This window comes from Mastigoproctus giganteus, chromosome 14 (genome assembly GCF_048544385.1).
Source record: "Mastigoproctus giganteus isolate SK-2022 chromosome 14, ASM4854438v1, whole genome shotgun sequence".
NCBI lineage: Eukaryota > Metazoa > Arthropoda > Arachnida > Uropygi > Thelyphonidae > Mastigoproctus > Mastigoproctus giganteus.
The window spans coordinates 27,963,293-27,986,236 of NC_143588.1; the positions used below are offsets into that span (position 1 = coordinate 27,963,293).

General features: G+C 38.3%; 1 protein-coding gene across 1 annotated transcript in view; it reads left to right on the forward strand.

The window, feature by feature from the left end:
* LOC150075034 (tensin-3-like) overlaps positions 1 to 22,944 on the forward strand; it is a 40,572-nt gene that overhangs the window by 11,734 nt on the left and 5,894 nt on the right. Inside the window, exon 3 of the mRNA XM_090389055.1 lies at positions 22,004 to 22,075. Coding sequence (XP_090245181.1) covers positions 22,004 to 22,075 — 72 coding nt within the window. The remainder of the gene's footprint in view (positions 1 to 22,003; positions 22,076 to 22,944) is intronic.

Here is a 22,944-nt window from a genome sequence, read left to right on the forward strand (position 1 = left end):
ACTTGCATATGCCGGAAATAAAAAAATTTATAGCAATAAACATCAGAATTAAAAAAAAAAATTTCAGCAGGCAAAAAGACCAGGTGTCGGTGATCGTCACAAGCTCAAGAGTTGGTAGCAGTTCTTGAGGTATTCCTTTCTGTAGAGCTCACAGAAACTTATCAGGGTTGATGCCCAATTTATTGTAGATTTGGAGGCAGTTGGCTGGAAACATGCCCCTAAGGAAATCAATTTTTGTAAGTGTAAACCACAGAGGGTGGCAGGAGTCACGGTGTTCACCTCTTGTCTTCTTTGGGCCAGAGAGGATACAGATGGGGCATCAATTCGGCCTGTGATAAGCCGTGCTAGTGTGAGTGCATTTCTTGTTGTGATGAGAAGTCTCCAGGGAGTGGTCCCTAAATTAGCTTGGAGGATGGATCTGGATCTTGTAAAAGGGTAACCCACCCTTTTACATGGTGGTGACCCCCCACCCTGTTTATCCATCTGAGCAACCAATATTCTAGACTGAGGTACTTTTTTTTTTTTTTTTTTTTGAGGTGGGAAGCAGGAGCAGATGGCCAAATTTCAGATGCGTAGAGAGGATTGTTTGTTTATTTGGTTTTTAGGAGCATTAGCAACTAAGGCCATATTGCTCCGGGATATGCGGTGGTCATTCCCTGACCTTTCCGCATCTTCCGTATTTGGTGGTGACGGGCTTGAACCTCAGTCTAATCAAGAAGCGTGTGCTCCGTAGAGAGGAATAGGGGTAATGCACCTCAAGATGTACTGACAAAGCAGCGCTGGCTGATGCCTACCAACAAGCTCCTGACGCACTGCCCAAAGTGGCGCGTATGTCTTCTGTCTCATCCTGACAAAGTGAGGCTGGAAGGTGAGTTCAACATCCCAGGTGAGGCCTAGGTTTGTGTGGGAAGTTACCCTTTGCACCCTTTCCCCGCCAACAAAGATTTGAACATCATTTTTAACTCTTTTTTTGGTTATTGGTAGTTGAGCAGATTTGGAAGGGTTCAGATGCAACCTAATTATAGCTAGATAGTTTTCCAGTTTCATTATCTGTGTAGAGGCCTGTCGGTTAATATCATGGATCTGATCAGGATGGTTTGAACTCATGTAGAACTTCAGATCATCGGCATAAGAGACAAAGTTAGAATTACATGCTGGAAAGGTTCCAAACCTGCTGCGAAGAGGATTATTGAAAGCACACTCCCCTGCAGGATGCCTCTTGTGACTTCAAAAGTTACCTGGAAGTCGTTGACGGTAACAGACAGATGTTTGAGAAGTAGGATGGACTTCAAGATTTGTAGCAAGGTATCTGCTGGAGCGAAGTAGTGCTTCAGAATAGTAGAGCTGGAAGGTATATTCTATTGTATGCCGATTTAATGTCCAGGAAGATGATGTCAATCTGGTATTTGTTGTTGATGGCCTGTTGGATTCTGAAGAGGGTATCTAGAAGGTTGGTAGTTGTTGATCTGTTGTGCAGACTGGTTTGAAGGTACTCGGGTCTGTGACCAAAGCAGTGCTGGGCAATTGCTGGCTGAGATTTAAAAAAAAAGATTAAAAAAAAAAAAAAAAGGCTGAGATTTTAAAAAAGGATTCTTTACTTAAAATCTTTTTCAAAGATTTTAAGCAAAGAGCAACTGATGGAAATTGGTCACAGATCTTTTGGAGATCGAGGTTTCTTAATCTTTGGAATAGGCTTGACATGGTAAGATCTCCAAATTGATTGAACGATTCCAGATTGTAAGATTTGTCTAAAAATGTGGAGTAGAAAGTCAACACTGTATGTACTGCATATTTTTACTATGAATCATCTGGTCCTACAGTAGCTTTGTTAGGTAATTTGTGGATGACATCAATCAGGGTCTCTCTAGATATTTCTGTGTTGTTCATCTGTGCCCTAGGTAACCAGTCTTCCTGTGGGGGAGAGAGGAATCTGGATCTGGAAAATCTGCCTGAAGGAGGTTGCACTGTACCCATTCCTGGACAAGCTTTTGATCAATGATATGATGATTTGTCTAGTGTGATAGAATCCTTCTACCCCTCTTCAACCTATCAAGAACAGCTTGGTTTAGGACTTGTCTTTTCTTTTTAGGAAGTAGGCTCTTTCTTTCTTAAATATAGTGAGGTCTGAGGAAAGTTGAGATTTCTGCCGTTTCTGGTAGGCCTTCTGCTTCCTGATGAAGGCCAACTTGGTTTCCTTATTAAAACACCGATTCGACTTGCTACAAAACTTTCTTCGCTGCACCACAGCGTGCAATTAACTTCAATTGTTCAGACAATATTTTTAATGGCATCCTCTATCAACTCAGAATAGAGGCATCCCCAGTCAAATCCGCTCAAGCACTGTAAAATGATGTCCAGCTTGAGATATTTAGTAGAGAAGGCAACCCTAGGCAGTTCAGCGGCACACTCATCAGGTAGCATTAGCATTAGTAGAGGCATTTGATGCAAGAAAGCAAGCTTATGCAGCATCAGCCAAAAAAAAAAAAAAAAACCCCCACTTCCACTTCACCCCTCTGTTCGTTCAAAATACCTGTCCAGCTGAGCCTTAAACTTATTTAGGCTATCAATTTCCACGACAAGGGATGGAAGTCTGTTCCACCAACCAACCACCCGCTGGCTAAAGGCAAATTTCCTCACGTCTATCCTACATCTGTCTTTCCTCAATTTGAATTTATGCCCTCTCAGGTGATTATTCTGAGCGAGAGGAAGAATTCCATCAGCATTGAGCATGCTCAAACCATTCAAGGCTTTATACACCTCTATCAGATCACCTCGCTGGTGCCTAGTCTCCAGACACTGTAATTTGCAAAACTTAAGCCTTTCTTCGTAAGAGCACCCCTTTGTTCCATTCACTAATCTTGTTGCCCTTCTCTGTACTCGTTCCAGCAGCTCTACATCCTTCTTGAAATGAGGCATCCAGACCTGTATACAGTACTCTAGGTGTGGCCTGACCATTGCCTTATACAAGGGAATAATCACCTCCTTATCCCTGCTAGAAAAATTCCTATATATCATTGACAATACACCATGAGCTACTCTTGCAGCCCATCTGCACTGCTCAGAGAACTTCATATCTGCCTGTGCAACCACCCCCAGGTCCCTTTCATTCTCTACCACTGTCAGTGTAGTACCACAGAGTTGATACGTTGCTCTGGGGTTGCTGTTTCCCATGTGTAGTACTTTACATTTGTCAATGTTCATTTACATTTGTCCTTGACAACCCTGCCTACCTTTGTATCGTCTGCAAACTTCGACATTAAGCTTGATATACCCTCATCAATATCATTTATGAATACAGAAAACAATAATGGACCCAACACTGAGCCCTGAGGGACTCCACTAATAACATTAGTCCATGACGAGCAGTGTCCATTGATTACCACTCTCTGTCTTCTCCCCCTCAGCCACCCCTTTATCCACAGCAGCAATTTGCCTCCAATGCCACACTGCTCCAATTTGTGCAGCAGTCTTCCATGTGCAACAGTATCAAAAGCCTTTCTAAGATCCAAGTATATAATATCAAAGTTATTTCCTGCATCCAGTTCCTTTGTGACTGCATCATAGTATCCAATCAAATTGGTCAGGCAAGACTTCCCCTTAACAAAACCATACTGTGTCCGAGCTATAACTGAATTCTTGTCTAAATGATCCTGCAGTGCTTCTTTAACTAGTGCTTCCATTAATTTTCCTGGAACAGAAGTTAAACTCACAGGTCTGTAATTACTTGTGTCAGCCTTTGATCCTCCTTTGTCAATTGGGGTCACATTTGCACATCTCCAGTCTGTGGGTACCTCCCCTGAGTCCAAGGAAGCTCTCATAATTATGGCTAAGGGTTTGCTTACTTCCTTTGCTGCCTCCTTTAATATAACTGGATAGATCCCATCCACCCCAGGTGCCTTTCTTGTGTTTATCTTCAACAATTTCTCCTCCACTTTACTCTCAGTTATTACAAGATTCTCTAGCTTACTGCTAGAGTTGAATACACCTCTGGCTTTCCCCTCGCTAAATAACTCCTCATGTGTGAATGTCGATGCAAAATATTCATTTAGTTTGTTAGCTACCTGAGCAGGATCATCAGCAGTTGACCCATCGATACCAAGTGGACCAATCTGATTCATCCCCTTCCTTCTAGAGTTTACATAAGTAAAGAACTCTTTGCTGTTTTTCTTTGCATCCCTTGCCAAAGATTTCTCGTAATCTGCCTTCGCCTGCCTAAACGTCTTTGTAACTTGATTACAGTTCAACTTGTATCTATCATAGGCTTCTGTGTCATGTGTTAATTTGTATGTATCCCATGCATGTTTCTTCTCTGCCATATGCCTCATCAGTTCATCTGACATCCATTTAGGCCTAAACCTTGAACAATATTTCTTAGTTGGTATGTATAGCCTAGTAGTTTCCAAGATAAGTTCTTTGAATGCTTCCCATTTTGCATTTGCTGTTGGTAACATCATCAGTTGGTCCCACTGTATAGAATTTAAATACTGTCTCAGTCCATCGTAGTCGCCTTTACAAAAGCAATAACCCTTCCCTTTACCCCTAATGGTAGTTACCTCTTTGAGTAAATCCCACTTCATCACACTGTGATCACTGCCACCTAGTGGTTCATTTATCTGCAGATTCTTAATGCATGAAGAATCACTGCTGATAATCAAATCCAGAGTATTACTCCCTCTAGTTGCCTCCTGAACATGCTGATGTAGAAAACAATCATCCAATAAATCCACAAAAGCCTTGCTAGTGTGTGAGTGACCAGCCCCCAAATTCCAGTCAATATATGGGAAATTAAAATCCCCCATTATAAGACTCTCTGATTTACTGGCCCACTCTATTTCCCTGTACAGTATCTTATTATACTCATCAGAGTCATTAGGCCTATAGCACACTTCTACTCTCAATTTTGATCTCCCAATGCTTATGTCACACCAAACTGACTCGACACTGCACTGTTCAGTGATGTCGACTGACTTCACTTCCTTGGATTTTATGTATTTCGTAAGTAATAGCATAACCCCTCCTCCCTTCCTATCCAGTCTATCCTTTCTGTAGACGTTGTACTCCCCAAATTCCAGTTCTGCATTCCTTATATCTGTGTGACACCACGTCTCTGATATCCCAACGATATCTGCCTTTGATGTTTTGAGCAATACCTCAAATTCATCAAATTTATTTACTAAACTCCTAGCATTGGTGTACACACAAGTATACATGCACCTATTTCTATTCTTAGCTACCCTAACACAACCCATGTGTTTACTTGTACTGCAATGACTCCCAGCTGTCTCTGAAATATCCTGCATCTTGTTTTTCAGGCTTCTGCTCATTCCAATAGAAGCAGTGCAAGAATCTCTTTCACCTCTGCCAGTGGCTACTGTTAATATCTTCGTCTTTGTCTCCCAAGCTAGCAGTTTTCCAACCCACCTAACACTGCCTTGATAGCATCAGCAAATATTCTTGTACCCTTTCTATTTAAGTGTATCCCATCCCTGTAGAAGCAATCTCTCCTGTTAACAAGTACAGTCCAGGCTGAAAAAAATTCTACTCCTTGAGCCTTGCACAATCTTTCCAGGGCCGAATTGATCGACAAGGCTCTCATCATATACTCCCTCCTATTGTGTCTGGGCAAAATTGCAGACACTTTCAAATTCAACCCTATTTCACGGCAATTCTGTTAAGCAATTCTGTTAAGCAATTCTGCCGGTCTCCTACTCTTGATATCATTAGTGCCAACGTGTACAACTATATCACCTTTTGTGCCCTTAAAAGATGATATCTGCTCTACAATGTCATCAACCTTTGCCCCTGGCAGACATACCCTGGTCCTGTTCCACCTATCCTTTTTACAAAGTATGTTCCCCGTTTCCCTGACAATAGAGTCACCAACAACTACTAGTTCCTTTGGGACCAGCGCATTGTGCCTTGGGAGTTGCCGCTGTGTTGCGCGACGACCAAGTGCAACCTCTGGCGTTGATGTGGGCAGCTGAGAACTTGATGGGCCTTCAATTTAGTTCCTTCGAGAGCATCCTCCCTGTCCTTCAAGCTCTCATATAGGCCCATAAGAATGCTGAGTTGTTGCCTGATTTCGATACACTCCTTGCATCGCGCACACACAAAGACATCCCCCATGGCAATATCATGTCCCGTACCTGAATGCTCCACAAACATCATGCAAGCTGTTCATTTTAGAAGGCTGTGATTCAGAAGGCAACTGCCCCCCTCAGTTCTCCTCTGAGCCACAGCACTTCCATTAGCTTGAGCCTTTTGTTTCGCTGCTCTGGTCTGAGTCATGTTTCTTTTAATTTAAATAAAATTTCAATTTCAGTTTATAACCCTAACTTATCTCCCAACACAGTTATAACGGGATATATATTTTTTAGTGTCAAGTATTAATTAACTCCGAGTTCCCTTTATATAACTTCCATATCAGTTATGTATTAATTAATTATGTTACGTTTGTAATCTAAGTCAGTAAATGTATTTAGTTAAAAGTACAATTTAAATGCCAACGAAGTTCAAGAAGTTTAATAGATTTTACCGATCACTGAAAATATTATAACCTATACTATACTAACGCTATCTAGGTTCGATATATGACGATCGTATGACAAAGACAAAGGCGGGAAGTTACGAACGGTAATCTATGGACACTTAAGTATTAATTAACTTTCAAATCTCGCTGTCTCAATTCAGAATAAACTAACGATCCTTACTAGGTCTATAAGCTACTTACAAAAAATAATTTGATGTACAAAATATTCAATAAGCGGCTAACTATGGCTAAAAAAAAAACTTCTCGTTCAGCGGAGTTGCGACTTGTAACAAGTGGATACTCTTACCGATACTTTTATGCAATTGCAAGGCCGAGTAAAGAATAAATACACCAAATTAATCAGAAAATCACAAAATAATGCTATACTGCTAAATTTAAATCAAAAGTTTTAGAAAAACAATAATTTCAAATCAATAAATAAGAAAAATTCCACTTAGCGGCTTTGAACACGGCTAGCCCCTACTAGCCTCGTCAGCAGACGAGGCTAGTAGGGGCCAGACGAATTCAGACGAATAACTCAGGGGAATTGCCATGCATGGATAACTGGCATGCAATTGGCAGGTGATCCGATTAAAATTGGAAACTGCTAGGCAGGAGCTTGATGTCTGGTAGGTTATGGAACATTAGGTCGAGTGCTTGGCCTCCTCTAGTAGCCAGTGCTAAGAACCATGTAAGGTCAAAGGTCCGAAGAGTGACCTCAAGGCCCACAAGAGCATCTTCATGCCTAGGGATCGGCAAGTAGAAATCACCAGCAACTACAGTTGGAGTTCTAGGTACTAAATTTGTTGCCAACCAGGTGAGCAGCTCAGATCTAGTCTTCATTGTGATCTGGGGGGGGGATGTAAGCCAGGCAGCGCTGAATTTGAATAAGATGACTCCTCAGCGTTGTACAGATTGCATCAAAGTTATTTGACTGGTTTCCTCTTGTCCTTATTGGCTGAAAACGACTGTTAAGAAAAATTTAAACACCACCACCCTGTCTGGTGATTCTTGAATTCCCAATGAGCTTGTAGGAAGTGATAAGAGGCACAAGATCAAGCTGCCTATCTGCTGATAGCCATGTTTCAGTAAGATAAGTGATATCAAACTCATCAAGAAAAAGGAGGGTCTGGAGTGAGTGAAGCTTGTTTTTTATGCTACGTACATTCTGCATGAACCACAAAAGCTGTCCTTGTGAACCTGGTTGTATATGACCCTTTTGTTGCTATGTCTCTGTGTCCTGTCTGAGTCTGTTGTAAATGATCATTCTACTCCTCTCTTGATACAGCTTAATGAGAGTACCTAAAATTAGGCATATGGGCTGAGAAATGGCAATTGAAGCTTAACATTGATAAATCATATGCAAGTATTGCATATGATTGCAGTAACACCAGAGTAATGAGCCAACTGTGTAGTGGAAAATGAAAAGGACCTGGGGATAATTGTGCAGGCAAATACAAAGTTCTCTGAGCAATGCAGACAAGCTACCAAAAGAGCTCATGGAGTTTTGTCAATGATATACAGGAGTTTTTCTAGCAGGGATAAGGAGGTGATTATCCCATTGTATAGGACAATAGTCAGATCTCATCTTGAGTACTGCATATAGGTCTGGAGGCCTCAGTTTAAGAATGATGTAAAGCAGCTTGAATGAGTAAAGAGAAGGGCAATGAGATTGGTGAGTGGAACAAAGGGGTGCTCTTACCAAGAAAGGCTTCATTTTGCAAATTGCTTCATCTGAAGACTAGACACTTGCAAGATGATCTGAGTGAGGTGCTTAAAGGTTCGAATGGATTGAACAAGCTCAATGCTGATGGGATACCTCCTCTTGCTCAGATTACACACCTAAGGGGGCACAAATTCAAATTGAGATAGGATGGTTGCAGAATAGATGTGCGGAAGTTTACCTTTAGCCAGTGGGTGGTTGATTGCTGGAACAGACTTCCATTTGTTTATGTGGAAGTTAATAGTTTAAATAAACTGAAGGTAGAACCAGACATACTGTTCAAGGGAATGAACAGGTGAAGAGTGTAACATTTTTTTTTTCTTTTTTGACTGATGCTGTATAAACTTTCTTTCTTGCATCATATGCCACTGCTAATGCTAAAAAGACAGAGTGGTTATGAATTGACACTGCTTATCATGGACTAATGTTCTTAATGGAGTCCCACAGGGTGTGGTTTGAGCCCATTGTTGTTTTCTTAATTTATTAACAGTATTTATGGGTGTATATCAGGCTTAACATCAGTTGCCAGATTTGTATTAGGAGAGGCATATGATGCAAGAAAGGAAGCTTACACAGCATCAGCCAAAAAAAAAAAAAAAAAATTCCCATTCCACCCATCCATTTGCTCCAAAAGTTTGTCCACTTCTTCCTTGAATTTATTTAAGCTATCAACTTCCACAACGACAAATGGCAGTTTGTTCCAGCAATCAACTACCAGCTGGCTAATGGTAAATTTTCACACATCTATTCTACAACTGTCTTTCCTCAATTTGATTTTATGCCCCCTTGGGTTTGTAATCTGAGCAAGAGGAAGAATCCCATCAGCATTGAGCCTGCTGAAACAATTCAAGGCCTCATACGCCCCAAGCAGATCCCCTTTGCAGGTGTCTTGTCTCCAGACACTGTAATTTGCAGAACTTAAGCCTTTCTTTGTAAGATCACCCCTTTGTTCCTCTCATCAGTCTTATTGCCCTTCTCTGTACTAATTCTAGCAACTCTGCATCCTTCCTAAAATAAGGCCTCCAGATCTGTATGCACTACTCAAGGTGTGGTGTGACTATCGCCTTATACAAGGAGATAATCACCTCCTTATTCTGCTAGCAAAATTCCTGTATATTATTGACAAGACCCCATGACCTGCTCTGGCAGCCTGTCTGCAGTTCCCAGAAAACTTCATATCTGATTGCACAATTACCCCTAGGTCTCTTTCATTCTTAAACTGATGCCTCCCATATGCAGTACTTTGCATTTGTCAATGTTAAACTTCAGTGATACAAAGATAATACGAAAGTGATACAAAAACAGATGATACAGAGGATGGTAAGGTAGTTATTGACAGTTGTTGTTATTGTTATTTGGTTTTTAGGAGCATTAGCAACTAAGACCATATTGCTCCGGGCGGTGGTCATTCCATGACCTTTCCGCATCCTCCGTATTTGGTGGTGACGGGCTCGAACCCCGGTCTAATCAAGAAGCATGTGCTACGCACTGCTGCTCCTTCCCACCTGGCTACGTTATTGACAGTAATGAAATTGTGCTACATTGATAAAATCTAGAAAAATTAGGCAGATGGGGCTGAGAAATGGTAATTGTAGTTTAAGACTGACAAATGCAAGGCACTTCTTATGGGTAGCAATAATCCCATAGTAACTATCAGCTGCGTGGAATTGCACTCAGGGTAGTGGTAAATTAAAAGCAACTAGGGGTAATTGTACAGTCTTATGTTCAGTTGTCTGAGTGGTGCACACAGGTGCCCAGGACAGATCATGGAGTTTTGTCAATGTAATACAGAATTTTTTCTAGGAGAGAAAGGGAGGTGATTATCCCTTTGTACAAGTCAATGGTCAGGTCACATCTCAAGTACTGCTTATAGGTCTGAGGTCTCATTGTAGTAATAAACTAGAGCTGCTGGAACATATTGAGAAAGGCAATGAGATTGTTGAGGGAACAAAGGAGGTGCTCTTACCAAGGAAGACCTCAATTCTTCAAATTACAGCATCTGGAGACTATGCAAAGTGATTTGAGGTCAGTAAAGCTTTAAATGGCTTGAGCAAATTCAGTGTTTATGTGATTAGCATTAACATTAGCATTAGTTAAGGCATATGATACAAGAAAGCAAGCTTATACAGGTTCAGCCAAAAAAAAATAATAATAAAATAAAACAACCTTCCCATTTCACCCATCCAGTCACTCCAAATGTTTGTCTAGTTCAGCCTGAAATTTATTTAAGTTATCAACTTCCACAACAACAGATGGAAGTCTTCCAGCAATTAACTACCCGCTGGCTAAAGGCAATTTCTGCATATCTATTCTACAGTTGTCTTTCCTCAGTTTGAATCTGTGTCCCCTTAGGTTTGTAATCTGAGCAAGAGGAAGAATCCCATCAGCATTGAGCCTGCTCAAACCATTCAAGGCCTTATTCATTTCAGTCAGATCACCTCGCATGTGCCTAGTCTTCACGTGCTGCAACTTGCAAAATTTAAGCCTTTCTTGGTAAGAGCATCCCTTTGTTCTTCTCATCAATCTTGTTGCCCTTCTTTGTACACAGTGGAGCAAATCTACATTCTTCCTAAAATGAGGCCTCCAGACCTGTATGCAGTACTCAACATATGGCCTGACCATTGCCTTATACAAAGGGATAATCACCTCCTTGTCTCTGCTAGAAAAATTCCTATATATCATTGACAAGACTCCATGATCTGCTCTGGCAGCCCATCTGCACTGCTCAGAGAACTTCATATCTGACTACACAATTACCTCCAATCTTTTTCATTTCCAACTTCCGTGAGTGTAGTACTCCACAGGCGGTGCAATTTCTCTTGGGTTACTGCTACCCATATTATTATTAGCCATATGGTGCAAGGAAGCCCGAGGCTTATGCTGCACCAGCCAAAAAAAAAAATTTCTGAACCACCCCGAGAGAGAGAGAGAGAGAGAGAGAGAGAGAGAGAGAGAGAGAGAGAGAGAGAGAGAGAGAGAGAGAGAAAGTAGATGTTAAACTTCAGTTGCCACTTTTCAGCCCATCTGCCTAACTTTTCTAGATCCTGTTGCAGTAGGATACTGTCTTAACTGTCATTAAAAACCTTGCCAACCTTTATATCATCTGCAAACTTGGACATTAAGCCCAATATACCTTCACTGATATCATTGATAATTACTCAAAACAACAATGAGCCCATCACCAAACCATGGGGGGACTCCACTAATAACCTTAGTCCACGAAGAGCAGTGTCTATTGATCACCACTCTCTGTCATCCCCCACTCAAACATCCCTTTATCCATTGTAGCAACTTGCCCTTAATACCATACCACTCCAATTTTTACAGCAGTCTTCCATGTGCAACGGTATAAAATGCTTTCCTGAAATCCAAGTGTATAATATTAAAATTATTTTTTGCATCCAGTTCCTTTGTGACCACATCAAATTGGGCAGACAAGACCTCCCTTTAACAAACCCATGCTTTTTTTTTTTTTTTTTTTTTTTAGGAGCATTAGCAACTAAGGCCATATTGCTCCGGGATATGCGGTGGTCATTCCCTGAATGACCTTTCCGCATCCTCCGTATTTGGTGGTGACGGGCTCGAACCCCGGTCTAATCAAGAAGCGTGTGCTACGCACTGCTGCTCCTTCCCACCTGGCTACGGAGGCGCCACCAAACCCATGCTGTGTCTGGACTATTACTGCTGTCTTGTCTAGATGATCATGCAATGCTTCTTTCACCAGTGACTCCATTATTTTTCCTGGAAGAGAAGGTAAACTAACAGGTCTGTAATTATTTGTGTCACTCTTTGAAACCCACCTTTGTGAATTGGAAATACATTTGGACATCTCCAGTCCATGGGGACCACCTCTGAATGGATGCTTCCATAATTATGGTTAAGGGCTTGCTTACTTCCCTTGCTGCCTTCAATATAACTGGATAGATTCTATCCACCTGTGCCTTTTTTATGTTTAACTTCAACAATTTCTCCTCCACTTTGCCCTCTGTTATTCCAAACTCATTTGTCTCACTGCCAGAGTTTAATACACCTCTGGCATTTGCTCCCCCCCCGAATATCTCCTCATTAATGTAGATGCAAAATACTCATTTAGTTTGGCAGCTATCTGAGAATGATCATCTACAATAAAATTTTATCGAAAACGATACAATTATTAATATAAATCTGATTAATCCCCTTCCTTTTAGAGTTTATATAAGTAAAGAAGTCTTTGTTGTTTTTCTTTGCATCCTTTGCGAGTTTGAACATGAGGATTCTTCCTCATGCTCAGATTATGCACAGGAAGAGACATAAAATCAAATTGAGGAAGTATGGTTGCAGAATAGATTTACAGAAGTTTTCCTTTAGCAAACTTCTGTAAATGACTGATAGCTTGGATAAGCTTCCATCCATTGTTGTGGGATTGAATAGCTTGAATAAATTCAAGGAAGAACTAGAGTAGACAATCTATTAAATTGAGTCAATAGTTGAAATTTTTTTTTTTTTTTTTTTTTTTTTTGGTGATGCTCTATAAACTTTCTTTCTTGCATCATTTTGCCACTACTAGTACTAAGAGTAATGCAGGTGCAGATATCCAATTATTCATACACTAAGCTTAGAACATTCTGCTAGTCGCTGATTGGACTACTATGAATAATCTCTTACAGAAATTTAATTCCATATACATGACAGATTGAAATATACTCTTGAGCTAAAGAAAATCAAATTATTAATTCCCTTAATTTTAACATTTATCAATGTAATCAACAACTTAAAACACATATTTATAAGAAAAAAAAAAACACAGGGTAAATTTTTACACTTTTATTCACATCAGCCCCCTACAGTGTGAAAAAATCAGTACAGTAGAACTTGAATTGCCCATCACCCCAGTCTCTGTTAACTGTTACTTAACCCCACTAAGCCATAATGTATTGCGCCATTGGTGCCATGTGTTACCCTGTCTTTGTTTACGACTGACTGTATACGGTTGTACTTTAACCTCTTGTTTCATATTTTAAAATTTTTTATTTAGCAAACGCATTGAAATGACAGAGAAACATAAGAGAGTGGTTTTGGAATTATCACAAAAAATTGATTTAATCAGTTATCTAAGAAAAGATGAAAGTGCTACAAGTATAGTGTTGGTTTATGGAATAGGAAGAACAACAGTAATGATATGAAGCATGATGCAGACAAAATTGAAAACCATGTGTCGAAAATGGAAATCACTGATGCTAAGGTTAAAAGTCATAAAACAATGAAGCTTGCTAAAAATCAACAATTGGATACTGCAATGTTTCAATGGTTTGTTCAAAATGTAGCCAAGGAATTTCATTTTTCGGGACCTATTATAATTGAAATCGAGATCTTTCATTCAAGGCTAGCATTGGATGGTTCAACAAATTTAAGTTTCGCCATGGTATTCGACAGTTATCAATCCAGGGTGAGAAGCTAAGTGCAGGTAGCACAACAATTTCTGTTTATTGTGAAAAACTACTGAAGGAAATAGCTGATCGAAATTTGGTTAAAGACCAAATATACAACTGGAATGAGACTGGCCTTAATTGGAAGGGCTACCTCTAAAGACACTGGCCACAATGACTGAACATATGGCACCGGGATATAAGATGCAAAAAAAGATCGCATCACTATAATGGTATGTGCTAATGTCAGGTCAGCAGTAGTCATAAATTGCCTTTGGTTGTTATAGGAAAATCAAAAAAGCCTAGATCATTTAAAAACATTTAATTTAAATGCTTTTTCCAGTTAAATATTTCTCACAAAACAATGCGTGGATGAGCAAGATATATTTTATGATTGGTTTCATAAAATATTTGTACCATGTGTAAGATCACATTTGGCATCAAAATGTTTACCACAATATGCAATGCTAATGATGGACAATATGCCTATTCATCCCATACACAGATGTGATTTAAAAAACGATGATGGCAAAATATCATGCCACTTTCTGCCAGCAAACATGACATCTCTCATTCAAACAATGGACCAAGGCGTGATTGAGAGTATGAAATGTTATTATCGCAAAATATTCATTAAAAAACTTGTTTTGGCTGAAAATAAATTAGATGTGATAGAGTGTTGGAAAAGCTACACTATAAAAGATGCAATTTTTAGGTCACTGATGCCTGGAATGATGTTCCAGTTCAAACAATACAAAGAAGCTGGAATAAGTTGTGGCCAGAAATATATTCAAGTGATACAGAAACCATTCCAAAAGAAACTGAAATTTTGCAATTTTGTTCAAATGTTCCTAGTTTTTAAAAATATTTCAATGGAGGAAGTAAATGAATGGCTGGATATGGACATCAGATGCGAAATTTTAGGCAACAATGAAATTGTGCAAAGAGTGCTGACGATTTTGGATGATTCTAAAACTGAATAAGAAGGGATATGGACATCAGATGCGAAATTTTAGGCAACAATGAAATTGTGCAAAGAGTGCTGACAATTTTGGATGATTCTAAAACTGAATAAGAAGGGAAAGTTGCTGCTGATGGAACAACAAACATAATTAGCCACTGTGAAGCTGAAACTATGTTGTCAAAGTGCATTGAGTGGTTGAGGTACAAGAAGAAGAAGCAGATGCTACACAAGTATTACTCTTGTGTAAAATTCATAACATTGCCTCCCAAAAGGCTCAACAGATAATGACACAAAAGATTTTTTGAGAAAAGAAATTTAATTATGTAATATTGTTTTCTTTTAAATTTTTTTTATGACATTACTAGACAAAATATTAAAAATCAGTATGTATGTAGATATCTGTACTATGATTTTTTGATGACCCAGTAAAAAATAAATAATAATTAAAGTTTAATTAAATTTCATTAGGTTATGTATTATGTAATAAAATAAACAAGTTAGATATAAATAGGTCTATTGTATGTATAATGTTTTTAATGTACATATTCTATTATCTGTCTATTCGATTATCCATCATGGTCTTGGTCCTGTACCCTAATGGACAGTTGAAGTTCTACTGTATTATAGAATCAAATTTATAATGCCATAAAATATTGGTATGCACAAGAAGATTTAGAAACAGAATTGCAATATTTAATTAATGCCTTTACAAAAAGGGAGTACCCAATTCAGTTAATACACAGTACCATTTCAAAAGCAATAAATAGAATAAACAATCCTTTTACTTCAAAACAGTTAAATCATAATGATAAACAGTACATCAAAGTCATACTTCCATACCATAGTCAGTTAGCCCGACGGATTCACTACATATTTTCTGGTAATGACATAGCTCTAATGTTTTCTTCATATAATAGACTAGGAATGTTATTTAACATGTATAAAAAAACAACATATACATATAATATTCAGGACACTAACAACATAATATATCTTATTAAATATCAACACGACTGTAACATATGCTATATAGGCAGCACAACCATAAAATTTGGGTCAACCAAAACTGCAAATTCCAGGGCTTATTATCATAGAAATAGTCTTCAGTTTAATTATTCTGCAACAGAATTCAGTCAACATGCACAGTTGCATAACCATAACCCCCAAATAGATTCAGCAATAACCTTAACGGAATTAAATTTAAACTACAAACTGTTATCATATGAAGCTTTAGCTATTGAATGGTTCCATCAAACTTGCAAAATGTAATCCTTAATACAAAACTACCAGTTAACCTTTCATCAATATGGTGTCTAACTCATAAAATTTCCAACACATGCTTTAGCTATACATTTTGGGAGTTAAGTTTATATATAAAAATACAGACACCTTCCTTTCTTGAAATAACCAACTGATGACATTTTATAAAAGTCTTCTGTTTGAGACTCTTCATTACTCAATTTGTATCACAGGTTTAATCATGTATTACTACCTAAGTAAAAAGAGGTGCATTTCTAACTTGACTTTCATTTTAAATTTCTTGTCTTTGAACCATACGGATTAAGAGGTGAGTATTGTAAAAAACATAAGCTGTTGCTAAAATTTAATTAATGATCAATTAAAAATTATCATTACTATAAGTCCTTTCTATAAATAATTGTATTAGAATCAGAATTGTTTGGAATTAGAATTTTGTTAGAATCAAAACTCGTCAAACACCTCTTTGCGAAAAAAAGATGATATTCTCTGTCTAGATTCGCTGCTTATTTCATCATTCGTCTGTACTTTTCTTGAGAAACTAATAACACATGGAACAAAAATGTTTACCATCATGACAATACATCTCCCCAGGTCATGACCACTAAGCAAGAGCTAATGTCAGTGAGAAAAGTTATGCTCCTGTTAGACAGTGCTGCACCACACATTGTCTCACAAATCATAGAGATACTTATTCCTGACAGGGTAATTTTCTGTCAGTATTCATGCATGTGTCCTACACTGGAGTTAACACAATGAGATGTTGGGGTTATGGAGATGCATTTAGAATTCTTCCCGTAACAGTAACAAAGCTGAGAGTGGCTTTTATTGAAGAGGTAACAAACATCCCAGGAGAAATGCCTTCATCAACATTTTCATTCAATCAAGTTCAGCAAATATTTTGAGGGTTACTTTACTTATATAGGAAAAACACTTAAGTCTCTGTGTATAGATCTCATAGAGTTAATTGTCAATAGTGCACAACCAATACGGGTCTGAGGGTAGTTAATGGTTAAATGCCGTTTTTTTTAATTCATTTATATCCCATTAAAAGAAATGTTTCACATTTTTTCTTTTATATTTATTTCATTTTATAGTATTCATGCAAATAAAAAGTCATGTTGTAAAAATAGTAATAGCTTATAAGCCGATATCATATTATTAGAAAGACTTCTTTACTTATGTAAACTGTAGAAGGATGGGGATGAATCAAATTGGTCCACTTGATATTGATCATTCAACTGTTGATAATCCTATTCAGGTTTCTGATAGCTTGAATGAGTATTTTGCATCTACATTCAAACACGAGGAATTCTATAGGAAATTGGAGGCTAGAAGTTTATCAAACTCTAATAATGAGCTAAATGATTGAGCTAAGTGTGAGGAAAGTGGAAGAGAAATTGTCGAAGTTAAACATAAGAAAGAAACCTGGTTTGGATGGGATCAATCCACTTAAGGAAGGCAGCAAAGGAAGTAAGCAAACCCTTAGCCATAATTATGAGAACATCCTTGGATTCAGAGGAGTTCCCTTATGGACGAGATTATTATTATTATTATTATTATTATTATTATTAGCTGTATGGTGCAAGGAAGCCTGAGGCTTATGCTGCACCAGCCAAAAAAAAAAAAAAAAAAAAAACCACCTGAATTACCCTGAGAGAGAGAGAGAGAGAGAGAGAGTCAGAAGTAGAAGTGAATCACCAAGAAAGAGAAGAATGATGATATCTAGCTCAGGACCCTGGGTGTGCCAAGCCCATACTCACCAGATGTGAGCCCCTGGGGTTAAACATATTACAATTTAACTAATATTGTTTAAATTAAATTAAATTATTAATTAATTTAATATTAATTATTTTATTAGCATTAATATTGACCATATGTTGCACGCAAGTTTTGCATGAAACTTTTGTTGTATCAGCAAAAAAATAATAATAAAATAAAGAAAAAAAAAACAACTGCACCGTATATGTTGTCGCCGATTCAACACACCTTTGGATTTCCGAATGGTGTTGTGCCTTCAATTACCCACTGAAGAAACTTATTGCAGTCCTTATAAATCGCGCCGCAAAGCAAAAAAAACACGATTAATTTACTATCGCAAAAATTTCAACTTCATCATTTTAGTAACCCTTCTCATAACTATATAAACTTCAAACACCTCCCATCTGAGGTATGTAGCTCCGAGCTTTGTAACCCACAGTTCTCGCGGTAGCACAGTGGTTATAATGATTATCTTCTCGCAAAGGGTGGAAAATGGGTTGAGTTTAAATCCGGTCAATGATGCCAGGAATTTTTGTTTTTTTTTTCTTTTTCACAGCATGGTAAGTTCCGAGTACAACATTCTCAGGAGAATTGCATGGTGTTTTTCTCCCTACAATTGTGGGTTTTCGTACAGAAAAACAGCAAACCAATCAACTGCGTACACCATATTTAGCAGACACAATATACACTGAATGATCACTGAATTATGACCACCTACCTAATAAATCGTAGGTCCTACGACATATTAGGTAGGTGGTCACAATTCCCTCAGTACAGCAGCTATCCAACGTGGCATTGATTCAAGAAGATGTGCAAATGTATCCCCAAGTCACAAAAGGGATCAAAGGTTGACACAAGTAATTACAGACCTGTTAGCTTAACTTCTCTTCCAAGGAAAATAATGGAGTCGCTGGTTAGAGAAGTAATGCTGGACCATCTAGACAAGAGTACAGTTATACTCCAGTCATAGCATGAGTTTGTCAAGGGGCAGTTTTTTCTGACCAATTTGATTGGATATATGACGTGTTCACAAAGGAACTAGATGCAAAAAAGAATTTTGATATCACTTGAATTTTAGCTTTTAATACTGTTGCACATAAAAGACTTCTGTACAAATTGGAGCAGTTTGGCATTAAGGGTAAGTTGCTGCTATTGATAAAGGGATGGTTGAGAGGGAGAAGACAAAGTGGTACTCAATGGGCACTACTCTTTGTAAACTAATGTTATTAGTGGAGTCCCCCAGGGTTCAGTGTTGGGCCCATTGTTTTCTATATACTTTTCAGTGATGTTGATGAAGGCATATTAGGCTAAATGTCCAAATTGGCAGATGATTTAAAGGTTGGCAAGGTGATTAATGAAAGTATGGTATTGCAAGAGGATCTACAAAAGTTAGATATGCTGAGAAATGACAATACAAGTTTAATTTTGACAAATGCAAAGTGCTGTATATAGGTAGCAGTAATTCCAGAGTAACACACAAACTATATGGTACTGCAGTCAGTGTAGTGGAAAATGAAAGAGACCTGATGGTAATTGTGCAGTCAAATATGAAGTTTTCTGAACAGTGCAGACAGGATGCCAGGACAGATTATGGAGTGTTGTCAATGATATATAGGAATTTTGCTAGTAGGGATAAGGAGGTGATTATACCCTTGTATAAAGAATTGGTCAGGCCACATCTTCAGTTCTGCATACAAGGCGGCGCCTCTGTAGCCAGGTTGGCAGGAGCAACAGTGCGTAGCAAACCCTTCTTGATTAGACCGGAGTTCGAGCCCGTGACCACCAAATACAGAGGATGTGGAAAAATCAAGAATGACCACCACATATCCACGGAGCAATATGGCCTTAGTTGCTAATGCTCCTAAAAACCAAATAACAACAACAACAGCGTACAGGGCTGGAAGTGTCATTTTAGGAAGGATGTAAAGCTACTAGATCAAGTACAGAAAAGGGCAATGCGATTGGTGAGGGGGAACAAACGGGTTCTCTTACCAAAAGAGGCTTCTGCAAATTGCAGTGTCGGGAGACCAGGCACCTGCAATGTGATCTGATTGATGTATTTAAGGCTATGAATGGTTTGAGAAGGCTCCATGCTGATGGGATTTTTTCTCTTTCTCAGATTATGCACATGAGGGACATATATAAGAAAAACAGCAAAGAGTTCTTTACTTATATAAACTCTCGAATAAAATGGATGAATCAGATCGGTCCACTTGATATCGATGGTTCAACTGTTGATGATCCTGCTCAGGTAGCTAACAAACTGAATGATTATTTTGCATCTACATTTACACATGAGGAGTTATTCTGATGCCAGAGGTTTATTAAACTCTGGCAGTGAGCTAAATGATTTTGTAATAATTCAGAGCAAAGGGGAGGAGAAATTGTTGAAGATGTGACCCCAATTCATAAAGGAGGATCAAAGGGTGACACAAGTAATTACAGACCTGTTAATTTAAATTCTGTTCCGGGCAAATTAATGGAGGCACTGGTTAATGAAACATAAGAAAGGCACCTGCTGTGGATGGGATCTTTCCAGTTATGGAGGCAGCAAAGGAAGTAAGCAAACCCATAGCCATAATCATCAGCTTCCTTGGATTCAGGGGAAGTGCCCATGGACTGGAGATGTGCAAATGTGACCCCAATTCATAAAGGTGGATCAAAGGGCAATTACAGACAAGTAATTACAGACCTGTTAGTTTAACTTCTGTTCCAGGCAAATTAATGGAGGCAGTGGTTAAAGAAGCACTACAGGATCAACTAGACAAGACTTCAGTTACATTGTTCAGACATAGCATGTGTTTGTTAAGGGGAAGTCTTGTCTGACCAATTTGATTCACTACTATGATGTGGTCACAAAGGAACTAGATGCAAAGAATAATTTTGATATCAAATACTTGAATCTTAGGAAGGCTTTTGATTCTGTTGCACATGGAAGACTGCTGCACAAATTGGAGCATTGTGGCATTGGAAGAAAATTAGTGCTATGGATAAAGGGATGGTTGAGTGGGAGAAGATGATCCTGCTCAGAAAGTGGTAATCAATGGTCACTGCTCTTCATGGACTAATGTTATTAGTGGAGTTCCCCAGGGTTCAGTGTTGGGTCCATTATTGTTTTCTGTATTTAATAATGATATTGATGGTGGAATACCATGCTTAGTGTCTAAGTTTCCAGATGACATGAAGATTGGCAGGGTTGTTAATGACAGTACACTACTGCAACAGGATCTAGGAAAGTTGAGCAGATGGGCTGAGAGGTGGCAATTGAAGTTTAACATTGACAAATGAAAGTAGTTCATATATGTATCAGTAACCCCAGAGTAATGTATCAACTCTTTAGTACTACACTTAGGCTGGTAGAGAATGAAAAGGACCTGGGGGTAATTGTGCAGTCAGATATGAAGTTTTCTGAGCAGTGAAGATGGTCTGCAATGGTAGCTCATGGTGTCTTGTCAAGACACCATGAGCAGGAATTTTTCTAGCAGGGAAAAGGATGTGATTATCCCTTTATATAAGGCAATGGTCAGGCCACACCTTGAGTTGTGGCCTAACCATTGCCTGACCATGGCTTATAGAGGTCTGGAGGCCACATTTTAGGAAGGATGTAGAGCTGCTGGAACAAGTAAAGAGAAGGGCAGCAAGATTAGTGAATGGGACAAAGGGTTTCTCTTATGAAGAAAGGCTTAAGTTTTGCAAATTACAGTGTCTGGAGACTAGGCACCTGCGAGGTGATCTGATTGAAGTGTATAAGGTGTTGAATGGTTTGAGCATGCTCAATGTTGATGGGATTCTTCCTCTTGCCAAAATTAATTGCCTGAGGGGACATAAATTCAAATTAAGGAAAGATATTTGTAGAATAGATGGGTGGAAATTTGCCTTTAGCTAGCAAGTGGTTGGTTTCTGGAACAAACGTTTGTCTGTTGTTGTGGAAGTTGACAGCTTGAATAAATTCACTGCAAAACTAGACAAACATCTGGAGGGAATGGATGGGTCAATGGGAAGGGTTTTTTTTTTTTTTTTTTTCCTGGCTGATGCTGTGAAAGGTTGCTTTCTTGCATCATATGCCTTTACTAATGCTAATGCTAAACTGGTGTTGAGGAAGAATGGTTGCAGAATGGATGTGCAGAAGTTTGTCTTTAGTTAGCAGTTGATTGCTGGAACAAACATCCATCTGTCGTTGTGGAAATTGATAGCTTAAATAAATTCAAGGGAGCACTCGACAAACTATTAGAGGGAATGGATAGGTGAAATGAGTAATTTTTTTTTTTTAGATTGCATCATATGTGACTACTAATGTTAATTTGATAATATTCATGAAATGAATTTTAGACATAATAAAAAAGTAATTGTATTTTTTTTTTCAGATCCAGCTGTGGAATCTTTTAATGTTAATGTGGTTGATGACTCATCATCTGCACTATTAGCACAAGGAGCAGGTAGCAGTTTTTTAATATTCTTTCTCGGTCAATTTATGATTTTTTTTTTTTTAATTTTTTTTTCAGTGGGTAGAATAGGTATTACCTAATTGCATGGGTTATAATATATGTGCTGTAATTTATTCTGTATTTTAGCCTGCTTTTCAACATTCTGGAAGCAAGCTTACAAAGAATACCATGTTTATCTGTCTGTTTATCTATTTCCTTGCCAATAACTTTCGTGTTTACACCGTGATCAAACCATATTTACATTAGAGCAGATATGAGGATACCCTGATTGCAATATTTATTTTTCAACAAGTGGCAGGCATTAAAATTATAAGCACTACCCATTCAGGACTTGTGATTTTATAGCCATCATTAAACAAAATTATATTGGCTGCAGACATGAAATGAACTTAGGGTATTTTTCATGCATGTGTTTTAGTTTTGGTGTACCAACTTGAAACAACATTAATGCCACTCAAATTATAAACCCCAGTAATCTACATATACAGTACATGTGAGAGTCAGTATATTTTCGAACAGACAAAAAATACATTGTGAATAGGAAAGAATTAGAAAATAGAGAATAAAAACAAACAAGAACAAAAAGGGTGCACTCAGAGTTAGAAAAACTGGATACAAAAGAAAGTAAGTGGTAGGAGTGCTAAAAACCAAACCAATTTTACTCTGAAGAAGAGGTGAGGGCACTATAAACTAATACTCTGTACAGATAGCAGCAATCAAAGTGAATTTAAGTTATTATTGGTATTGGAAAACTGATGCAAGGAAGAAAGCCTATACTGCAAGCCAAAAAATAAATAACTTTTACTCTTCATATATCCATCTATTCTAATAATTTGTCCAATTCTTGAAATTCATTCAGG